The sequence below is a fragment of the Cynara cardunculus genome, unplaced genomic scaffold, assembly GCF_001531365.2.
Source record: "Cynara cardunculus var. scolymus isolate 2C unplaced genomic scaffold, CcrdV1 Un_Scaffold_3485, whole genome shotgun sequence".
NCBI classification, from domain to species: domain Eukaryota; kingdom Viridiplantae; phylum Streptophyta; class Magnoliopsida; order Asterales; family Asteraceae; genus Cynara; species Cynara cardunculus.
The window spans coordinates 39493-51384 of record NW_020201494.1 but is presented as its reverse complement, the minus strand read 5'-3'; the positions used below and the strand labels follow the sequence as shown (position 1 = coordinate 51384).

Here is an 11892-nt window from a genome sequence, read left to right as displayed (position 1 = left end):
CATGAATTCCAGTTAGTTCCAAAGGAAGTTCTAATTTGTAGGCAACTTCTCCAATCTTTCCAATAATAAGGAATGGTCCAATATATCTTGGACTTAATTTCCCTCTTTTTCCAAAACGTACTATTCATTTCCAAGGTGATACTTTCAACATTACTCTATCACCTATTTGAAACTCAATCGGCTTCCGACGTTTATCTGCATAACTTCTTTGTCTAGCTTGTGCCGCTTTCATTCGTTCCCGTATTACTTCAATTTTATCTGCAGTTTGCTGAACCAATTCAGACCCAGCTAACTGTTGCTCACCTATTTCGTTCCAACATAAAGGAGTTCGACATTTGCGTCCTTACAGAACCTCAAAAGATGCTGCCTGAATACTTGAATGGTAACCATCATCCAACAAAAAATGATTTTTAAGAGTTTTTGTCAAATGCTTTATAATAAAATCTAATTATTTTTTTACATTTATTAGTTTTTATTATTTAATTTTTTTTTTAATTTTATTCAATAAATTTCAAACATAAATTTTTATTTGTAACATTTTGATTAGGAGTATATACAAAATAATAATCAAGAAATTTAAAGTAATAAATTTATAACTGTTTCATATTATATTATTTTGATAATATTAAAATAACCTAAGAAATTTAAAATACTACTTATTGTAAAAATAATTTCTTTTTTTAAAACATTATATTTTTAACATGATTTCAAATATAATATTTAGGGCTGTAAACGAACCGAACGTTCAGCAAACCGTTCGATGAGAAGTTCGTTATGTTCGTTTATTTAATAAATGAACGGACACGAACAATTTTTTTTGTTCGTTTAGTTAAACGAACGAACATAAACAAGAGTCTCATTCGTTCATTTATGTTCGTGAACGTTCGTTCATTTACTGTTCATTTACATTCGTTTATATATTAAATTTAATATATAATCTTTTGTTTATTTAGTTTGAATTCAAATAATATTTATTTATGTTCGTTTAGCCCGTTCGTTGAACATGTTAACGAACGAACATAAATGAACACGAACACACTTGATTTCTAAATGAACAAACACGAACACAAAGATTTTTGTTCGTTAACCGTTCGTGTCCGTTCGTTTATTCGGTTAAGTCAAACGAATGAACAAGAAAACGCCTCCGTTCGTGTTCGTTCGGTTCGTTTACAGCTCTAATAATATTACAATTACTGAAACAATTTAAATTTAATCAAAATTTATATTTATATCATGTTCATTAAAAATAATTTTCAAATTTGTCATTTTTAAAAGTATTTAAATAACTCATATAAAATTCTAGTATTAATGCATATACATAATAAAAATAAAAATAAAAATAAAAATAAAAATAATATATAATAAATTTATTTTTTAATCAACAAAAATCCTTAAAATTAAAAATATGGGGAAAAAAAGTAATATTTTAATTACATTAAATATTTAAATGCTCAAAATAGGGAGGATATAAATAATTGCTTCCGTTCTTCACCTTTGAAAACACAGCCTTTCTGTGAGGGGACGGCACTACATTCTATCCGTTAAAGGGGAGAAGAGGGTCGTGGGAGGGGTTTACCGCTTTCTTCTTCCAATGGCTTGCAGACTCGCAGACTCTAGTTTCCTTTTGAAGGTAAACACCAATTTATGGGTTCAATTGGTTTGTGTCATCTCATTTTAGACGTAATTTGATATTCATGGTTAATTTTTGAATTTTAGGGTCCCCAACAAAAGCCAATATATGGGCAGAGATTTGGGTCACTGTATCCAGCAGGTATGGGAAATGCAAACCCTCTTGTAATGTTTGTTTGTTTAATTTGGAAAAAAATGGGGTTTCATTATATTATTGTGCATAGTCTGTTTGTAAAACAACATTTGAGGTTTGTTTATCCGTATTGATGATAGTTGCCATGGGCTTTGTGGTTATAGATATATACGCCTTCATAGTTCATACAATCATACTGTAAACAGGCCTGCATTTTGCTTGTTTGATGTCAGACATAATTGATGATATTGAATCTTGCCCCTCCTAATAGACTGCTCTTACTACATGTGAGACCGGAATTGCCAAAGCTTTATAACTCGTTCGGTGTGCCTCGGTTGGAAAAAGGGTTTGTGCAGTCCTCTAGAGCAGCCAAACCTTAACGGTCCACGGTTATCACGAGGGAGGTGAATTGCAGTGTCCTCAGGATGATGTGGCCGTATTTGAACTAGAGACTTTGTTGTGGAAACTTTACCCCTTTTTGCAGGGACATTTCAGCTGTGGGAGTGAGACAGCTAGTTTTGACACTTTGGTTAGAGATTAAGAGCAAGTAGAAAGAGAAATAATTAATTAAAGTAAGAGTATGCTAAAAGTGGTGGAGGTCCTTTTTGCCATTATTTCACTTGTTTATAGGCTGACAAGGGATGGACTTGTACTCCATGTTCCTCAGAAGATTTTTAACGGATATCTTTGGTTCTAGGGATGTCTTTGGTGTAGGGGGGGTCTTTTGGCACCTGGGCTGTCCTCAGGTTCAGATTCCATTACGGGACGATGACTCCTTTTAGTGCCATACTGCCATATCATCAGATTCCAACAATAATACTGTAGAAATTCGAAGTGGATATAAAATTTATTGTTAGTAATGGTAACGTTGTTGTACTAAAGCAAACCAAACCAAACCAAACCTAATATATCCCACCTGGAGGTAGTGTCGGGGGGTAAGATGTATGTAGACCTTACATATTTCTCAAGAGACATAGATGTTGTTTCCGAGAAGACACCAACTAACTTTGTTCTGTTGAAGTAATTAGCTAAAAGATCATGAAACATTAGTCCCATATCTATACTAGATTATAAAGCATTTAGGTTTTAGCTCTTAAAAACTTAACTTTTTAAACATACAAGTGTTGAAGCATTATGTATATATCAATAATGCATACAATATTTTCAAATTTTGTAATATTCCTATTTTATCCCTTTTGTGAGCAATAAGAATGGGAAGCTTGAAGGGTTTGTGGAAACTCATATTACTCTTTCCATGTGAATGAATCAAGTTTTGGAAATCCACAGATCTATATCAATTTAGAAAAAATCTAAATTGTCTTAATTATAATTAATTTTTAATCAAACAAATTATATCAACGAACGTGTATTTTATTCTATTTCATTTGATACCCATATTGATATTTTTTTTTTCATTTTTTTAAACATGGTTTTCAAAATTCTAATAACGAGTATATTCATACAATATTTTTACTATATTATACAACATTCACAACTTATTATTATATACATACAAATTATTAATATGTTCGAACTTTATAAAACTAACTCATAACTAACTAATAAACATAAAACTTTCTCGCTCTTCCAAAAACTACACAAATCTGTAAAATAAAATTTAGAGAGACGAAGTAGAGATGTATTGCGCTGCATTGCTCTGGTACTCTATTATTTGGTGGCTGTTTGTCTTACAAAACTGTCCTCCACTCTTCAGTTTAATTCCAAAAAATGGGACTTTATTTACCATAATGCCTTTTTTTACTCTTGCTTTTCATTTTCTTAGTATTTTGCCTAATTTATTTGTTTCCTTATTTACAATCATGTTTTGCATTCCATTCCATTTTATTTTTATAATTCATATGTTATCTTAAAAAAGTTATTTTTTTAATAGTTCATACATTTATATTTTCATTACTTCCATACTTTCTGTTTAGTTATTCTTTTTGTACCATAAACCATAACTGTTTGGCTTTAAATCTAGGTGTGCAACTCCTTTCATGCGTACTGATAATCACACTATTTGTTAAAATTGTTTTTGATTTTTCAAATTGGATATGTTGTTATTCAAGTCTGTATATTGATTAGTACATATTTCATGCCCAAAACAGAACTTCTAATCTAAGGCCGAAATAGCAAGCTCGTTTTAGGATCAAAATAAGTAAATATAGAAATCGAAAACAATTGACAAATAAATCGTATGCACTACTCAATCTGTTAAAGAAAAACAATATTTTTTGTTTATTTTGGGTGTCCCAATATAAGAGGTTTTCTTTTGTGGAAGAAAGATTCAAATGCAGATTTACCACCTTGTTCGTTAGCAAAAATTATATTTGTGACATTGATTATGGTTTCACATTTTCTCAAATTTGGTCTTGTTAAGAGGTGTTTTAGGTATTTTGATTATTTATTAAAAGCTTTATTAAATTACACGTCAAGTCAAATGTTGCATTTTTCTAGATGGAGGGAGGAATTATTAGGTAAATAGAATTGGAATGGTGAACTAAAAGTAAAAGAAAATAATAATAGTAATAACAACTCTAGAGGACAAAGTAAAAGGAAATGATAATAATAATAATAATGATGATAATTACAAAAATGACAGAACATTAAAATTAGAACAGAAATACAAATAAGCAGCGAAATGGTGAAATGGTGCAGGTTAACTTTAAGTATTTGTCACCACATGGGCAAAATAGAGGGTAAATGTCTATGGATTTTTATACAATTTTCAGAAGTAGATGGACAAAATGTCATTTAAGTTCTATGATCTTTTAGGCAATTAAACTATTTCTATTTGTAATATTAACCAAAGGTGAAAAGAGATATGTTTATGGTCCTTAGCTTTGACTAAATCCATATTTATGTCACTTTCACAGAATCCATATCTATGCCACTTTGACAAAATTCATATTTATGTCACTTACCTAACAGAAGTCGATAGTATGAATGGTTACCTTTGTTTTATGTGCTAATTTTTATCTCTATTGTTGAATGGCCACCCAGGTTTCATTAAATATTTGTATGTTCACTTGGCTTTAAAAAAATCTTGGTCGCTAACCTAACAAAATCAATACAATTACCTATTCTTTTATGTGCTATTTTTTTTGTAAGGGTGTCCGGGCTAATGCCCGACTAATCCCCGGCAATTTTGGAGGCTAAACATGGCCCCACTTAAATGTCGCCAACACTCCCCTCCCAGGGCTCGAACTTGGGTTCATGACTATGCCATGCCCAAGCCTTTACCACTAAGCTGGAAGGTCTTTGACTCTTTTATGTGCTATTGTTGGTCGCTATTGTTGAATGGCCACCCAAGTTTCATCAAATATTTGCTTTGGTCACTCACCTTTTACTTTTTGTTCCATTTATCAGAATTTAAATTTGTTCCCAAAATTCTCATCTTATTGTTATGAATTACATTGTACCAAATTGGGTTTTCTCCTATAAAATACAACATGTATTAGAGATTGAAAATGCAAGCGTTTAAGGGGAAATGATGAAAAGGAATAATGGAGTTCAAAACCCATAAAACTATATTATTCTTTTTCACAAGTTATCCTTAAAGGTTTGAAGATGGGAGTTAAAATGTGATTTGTAGTCGTAAGTTTTCTGGAGAAAAACATGAAGCAAGTGATTAAAATACAAAAAACAAAAAGTGTGTGATCTTTTTATAGTTTTATATATTTGGTTGAACCAAATAATGCCCATGCAGATTCTTTTAAGGGTAAAAGGTAAGTGGACATCTTATCAATTCATGAGATAAGTGACTGAAAAGTATAGATTTGGATGGGTCCCCATTCAGATATTTTTTTTCAGCATAAAGTCCAATTAAGATATCAGTTTTTTTCTTTCATAACAGAATTCACAATGATATAAAATTTGAAGCATTACCTATTTGATTTTAAAGTGAAATGCATTTCTTACTTAGGGAACTTAGTGGTTTGAAGGTGAAAGTTGGTAATGAAGGTACTGAAAGCCTCTATCCGATATTCATGACTATAAACAACCAAATGGTTAAGAAGCAACAAGTCTAAAAACACATTGAGAGAGGTTGACATAAAGAATGCTTAGATTTGCCCACAATGGGATTGCTCTGTGCTACTGACCCACAAGTGTATTGCACCATATAGAAATTGTTACATACACATAAGTTTTATGAGTCCTTTTCTAGTAATTCTATTCTCTTGCTTAGGTGCAATTGTTGTAATATATATTAATATAGAATTTAATCATGTAATTGTACTCATTAAGTTTTGATGTTTTTCTTTTTGTATTTTGTGTATTTCATGCGTACTTATGGCTGCATATTCTACCATCAAATGACTTCATTGTTGACATAATAACATTGCATATATTGACGTTTTCAACTATTTGTATTTAACTTTATCTAACCAATATGTGATGTGTTATACTTCCTTGATATACAGGCACATCATATTTGAAGTGGGACGTTCTATCTCAAAGTAAAGCCAAGCATCAAAGATATGTAATCCCCTTGAGAAGGACTAAAATAGTACAAGCAGCGTCTAGTCCTGTTACAGCACCATTACCAGCAGACAGTGCAGAACGGAGGAAAGAATTATGTGAAAGTTATGGTTTCCGGCAAATTGGAGAACCACTCCCGGATAATATCACATTGAAGAACATTATTGACACTCTTCCCAAAACTGTACTACTTATTATCCTTTCTATACCGCCTAGTTGAATACTTGACTTTTCATTCACGAGTAAAAACCAAAGCAAACGAACCCCGTGAATCTCACATGGAGTAGGGTCTTGGAAGGGTAGGGTGTACGCAAAACTGACCTCTAGCATCAGTATTTCTGAGAAATACATGTAGGAAACAAGGGTGGCCTGACACCATGTTGAATGCTCATATCAGGCAAGATTGATGTTTGACCATGTCCCCACGTTATTGACCACTATTTTGAAGGATATGAGCGGGGCATATTTGGGCTCTTTTTTTAACAGAAGAGATTAGAATTCACAAATTATAAAATTAGAAATTAAGTTTAAAAATATTTGGTATAACTTATGTCTTAATGCTGCAAGAAAGGTTTCTCCATATTTCAGAAACACTTACTTGGTAAGTGTTTAACGCATAAATTTCCTCATTGGATGAACATGAAAAGGGCCAAGAATCTTACGGGGTAAGAGCGATGAGAAGGATGGAGAGTCTTACCCGGTAAGTGAGGATAGCGACTCTTACCCAGTAAGCGCTTACCCAGTGAATTGTTGTATTCGATATGTTTTGATATACTAAAATCTTACGCATCAAAATAAATTATAGTGTTGACTCCTATTGGTAAGCGCTCACCGGGTAAGCATTTGGGTAAACGGCCCCTTAGTATGGGCCTCTAATTACAAATAAAAGCAAGATAATGCTCAAATTTAAGATGTGTTTGTTTTATACATTTTTAATGGATGAGGTATGAGAAAATCCATTCTTTCATCGGTTTAGTTTTTGTGAGACCTTGGATGAGTTACTTTTTTGACATCGCCGGACCTTTACAGCAAAACACCGGACTCTAAAAGCGAAAAAACACCAAACCTCCACATGAAAAAAAAACGAACCTTTACATGAATACACACCAATCCTTCATGGGAAACACACAAGGATCTGCAGTGTGTTTCATGAAAAATGGTTGGTTTCACGGGAACCATGCCCTATATATGTGTGTATACACACACCCCACACCCACACCCACACCCACACCCACACACGAACATATCCTTGTTTCATATTTTTAGATTCGCTAAATCCTTGTTTCAACGTGTCATGAAATCATATCCTTATATCATAGATATAGATCGGTTATCCTTTTTGCATAGCCAAACCATGGGGCTTGAGGCATTGGTCACCATGGTTCTAATCTGTTCATATCTAATGCTAGCTTTAACTTTTTGAAAGGTGTTTGAGATCGATGACATGAAAGCATTGAAGTCGGTATTGATATCTGCAACTTCATATGCTTTGGGGCTTTTCATGATTGCCAAATCCCCATGGTATCTTCTTCCATTGGCTTGGGCTTGGACAGGGACTGCAGTTACAGGGGTAAACAATAATTTTCTTTTAGCTATGATTTGTTACCTTTTATTTTCTATTTGCTCTAATAACACAGCTGAACACAGACACATAATTTATTGACGGTATCACCACAGTAGCTAGTTTTATTTCGCAAATTTTGTTTCATGTAATTGTTTTAAGGGATTAAGATTTGAGTGATTTCCTGAATCCATGGTGCATTTTTTTTCCAATTCTGTATCCTAGATTTTGTACATCATATGTTTTTTTCTTCTTTTTTGTTTTTGCATTTCTTCGTATCCTTCAATTAATCTAAAGTTTCTTTCTCTTTGTCATTTGTTTTCCTCAAAAGTTCTTTGTAATAGGTCATGATTGTGCACACAAATCTTTCTCAAGGAACAAATTGGTGGAAGATATTGTTGGAACTTTGGCCTTCCTGCCATTAATATACCCTTATGAGCCATGGCGCTTCAAGCATGATCGACATCATGCAAAAACAAACATGTATGTATGATATCATCTTCTAATTTTGTCCTGTTAGTTGACTTCTACTGCAAGGTTTAAATAGCTTAAATTACCACGGTATTCGTTTACAATAGCCTCATTTTTTTTTGCTTTTAGCTTCTAGTGAATTTATCCATTTTTATCTGGTTGAACGGATATATAAGGATTGAGAAGATGTGTACGTGTTCAGTGGTTGATCGTCATTATTGCCACTTTTAAGAGTATATTTGTCGATTCACTTTCAGAAGACTTCCAATTATAAGGAGATCCCAAAAGCCTCTAGTAGATGTTATTATGGGCCAACGCGACTTAGAATCCCTCCATTCAAAATCAGAGTCAGTTTATGGCTATTAAAAGTCTATTACGAAATTATCTTATATAAATTTTCTGCAAGTTCATTTAGCTTCAGAACGCATAAAAATGGTAGTTGGTATTTCAAGACGAGATGATTTGCAAAATATATAATTGCATGTAGTAGAAGTCAGGTCTGTATACATCTTAGCCCACTGGATTAGTTTGGTTTGATTATAAATGTAATTGCATGTAGTGACTTTCACTTTCCTGTAGAATTACAAAAGTTCGATTGGACACACCATTACACAGAAGTGTTCAGTTATAAGTTGAATGGTCTAAATATCCTTCACTAATTACAAAACAGGGAATTTTTTCCAAAAGCACCATACTCGATACTTTTGGATGATGATGGGTGAACTTTATAGCTTGGAAAATCCTCCAAAGAGAGAAATGTTGCAAATTTTAAGTATAAAACATGAAGATAGTGGACATATTTAAGCATTTATATATATATATATATATATATATATATATATATATATATATATAGGGTCAGGTTAAGGGGAAAACCGCAAAAAATGAAAAACTGATGAACACTCTGCTAATTGCATTTGAACATTATGCACATGTGCATACAAGTAATTTGTAAGTAATTTTTCCAGTATGCACACGTGCATAACATGCAAGAAACAACTTCAGTTACTTGTATGCATATGTACATACTGTCCAAATGGGTTAGCAATGTGTTCCTCGGTTTTTCATTTTTTTAGGGTTTTCCCTTGAACCTCCCTCCCCCTCTCTCCCCTCTCTCTCTCTCTCTCTCTCTCTATATATATATATATATATATTGGATCAGGTTCAAATGTGAACAACCAAATAAGAAAACGCGAGAACGGCCAAATCATGTGCTTTTATGCTAAAATCACGTATAAAATTACATGTGATTTGCACGACCTTGGCCGTGATCTAGGTTGCGAGCCAAGTCGCGCACACACCCCTATCCCTTGCATAGACCATGTTCTGTAATCACATATGATTTGGTCGTCTCGTGTACTCTTATTTTGACCCTGTTCTCTTTTGAACCTCCTCTCTCTCTCTCTCTCTCTATATATATATATATATATATATTTGTATGTATGTATTAGATTAGAGTAACCTGTTGTAACATGGCTAAAGTTGATGCTTTCTTAAATAAAACGAGTGCATCTTTTTCCATATGCAGCAACTTACCAAGCTTCATCTCTGTACATTCTTTGAAATTGTAGGTTGGATGAAGATACAGCTTGGCATCCTGTACTGGAAACACATTTTAAGGAGAACCCAGTTTTCCAGAAGGCAATCATATTCGGATATGGTCCTATTCGCCCCATCATGTCCATCTCACATTGGTAATCGTCCGTGATTAAAGTAATCCACATATTGTTTGATCCCCATTTTATATCTATCATCTTTTCAGGTTAATCTGGCATTTCCATTTGAATAAATTCAGACCGAATGAAATTGGGAGAGTAAAGATCAGTCTTGCTTGTGTTTTTGCATTCATGGCAATCGGATGGCCATTAATTGTGTACAAGACGGGGATAGTTGGATGGATAAAGTTCTGGTTAATGCCGTGGTTGGGCTATCATTTTTGGGTAGATACTACCTTCTCGTCTTCATTTGTTTGTTTCTTCAAGAATCCGTAATATCTGTTATTATAGCAAATCAATGAAGAAACTTAATTTCATTTGCAGATGAGCACTTTCACAATGGTTCACCACACGGCACCTCACATACCTTTCAAATCCTCGGACGAGTGGAATGCAGCTAAGGCACAACTTGGTGGCACCGTGCACTGTGATTATCCTCGTTGGTAATCTTCTGTTTAGATAAAAACCCTGATGATTAATTGCATTCAAATTTAAACTAAAAACTTATTGTTTTGTATGGTACAGGATAGAGATCCTTTGTCATGATATCAACGTTCATATCCCACACCATGTCTCCTCCAGGATTCCAAGTTACAATTTGCGAGCAGCTCATAAATCTCTTCAACAGAATTGGGGAAAAGTAAGACTACAATCATCTTCTCAACATGTTTTCCTGATAGAATAGAATGACCATCAGGGACATTCCAATCTTTTTGGAGGCCCTGTTACACCTAAAGCTTTTGATTACACTGCAAAATGAGATAACAAAGATACATATATAGAAATTACAAATGTGATGATAAGGCCTATGACCTTATTCTTATGACAGAAATTAGTGAGGCACTGAGGTGGACTATACTTTATATTCGTTTATGAAAGTCCCTAAACAATGTAAAATTGGCCACAAAATTTTGGGACCCTGTTCAAAATCACATATTTAGCATGCTAAAGAACGGCCCTGATGACCATGTGATCCTAATAGAATGGTGGTTTGTTGTTATTGCAGTATATGAATGAGGCCTCATGGAACTGGCGTCTAATGAAGACGATCCTAACGATCTGCCATGTCTACGACAAGGAACGTAATTACATCTCATTTGAAGAAATTGCTCCCGAGATATCCCACCCAATTGCATTCCTTAGAAGGGTAATGCCCGATTTCGCCTAATTCAATCATTTGTTATTTATTTACATAATCCATTAATTATGAAATCTATATACAAAATAAGTTATACATACTCTTCTCCTGAATGAAGCTTCTTCCTATAAGATGTTTATGCAATATTGGGTGCGATTAAGATTTGTAAAATGAGATGGTACCATTTGAGCTCTTTTGGGCTCCAAGTTTGCCTGAATGACTAAGTTGAAATGGACGAATTTACCCGGATAAGCACTTACTAAGTAACATTACCTCACCGGATGAATATAGTAAGCAGCAAGAATCTTACCCGGTAAGAGCTAGACAAGGACCAAGAGTATTACTTGTAAGTGAGAGCCACGACTCTTACCACGGTAAGTGCTTACCGGGTAAATTGTTGTATACTATGTGGTTTTGTTGCACTAAAATCTTACCCGGTAAGTACATAATAGTGTTAAATTTTACCGGTAAGCACTTACTGGGTAACTGTTTGATAAGGTGAATGAAAACATCAAAGTTGGAAACATCCAAAATGGTAGTTGCTTATTGGCATATTCTCTTTGGGTCATATCATTTTATATAATATCATAATAAAGTTTCAACCTGACAACTGAATCCAATTCAACCCGTATGGTTTGAATTGGGTTGGGTTAAGATTTTTTAAACCGCAAACATTAAATTGAGTTGTATAACACCCTAAAATCTGAAAAGATCGACTAATTAAAAAATTTCGATAAAACATTAAAGTCAATACAAATTCTCT

General features: G+C 33.5%; 1 protein-coding gene across 1 annotated transcript; it reads left to right on the top strand.

Annotated features, from left to right (window-relative positions):
- Positions 1-1505: 1505 nt before the first annotated feature.
- On the top strand, positions 1506-11321 carry LOC112503657 (omega-6 fatty acid desaturase, chloroplastic). Its single transcript, XM_025107652.1, has 10 exons — positions 1506-1630; positions 1717-1771; positions 6187-6428; positions 7671-7814; positions 8137-8288; positions 9848-9970; positions 10039-10216; positions 10316-10434; positions 10517-10631; positions 10998-11321. Exons 1-10 carry the CDS (start codon positions 1592-1594, stop codon positions 11157-11159), a joined length of 1329 nt encoding a protein of 442 aa, XP_024963420.1. The 5' UTR covers positions 1506-1591; the 3' UTR covers positions 11160-11321.
- Positions 11322-11892: the final 571 nt, after the last annotated feature.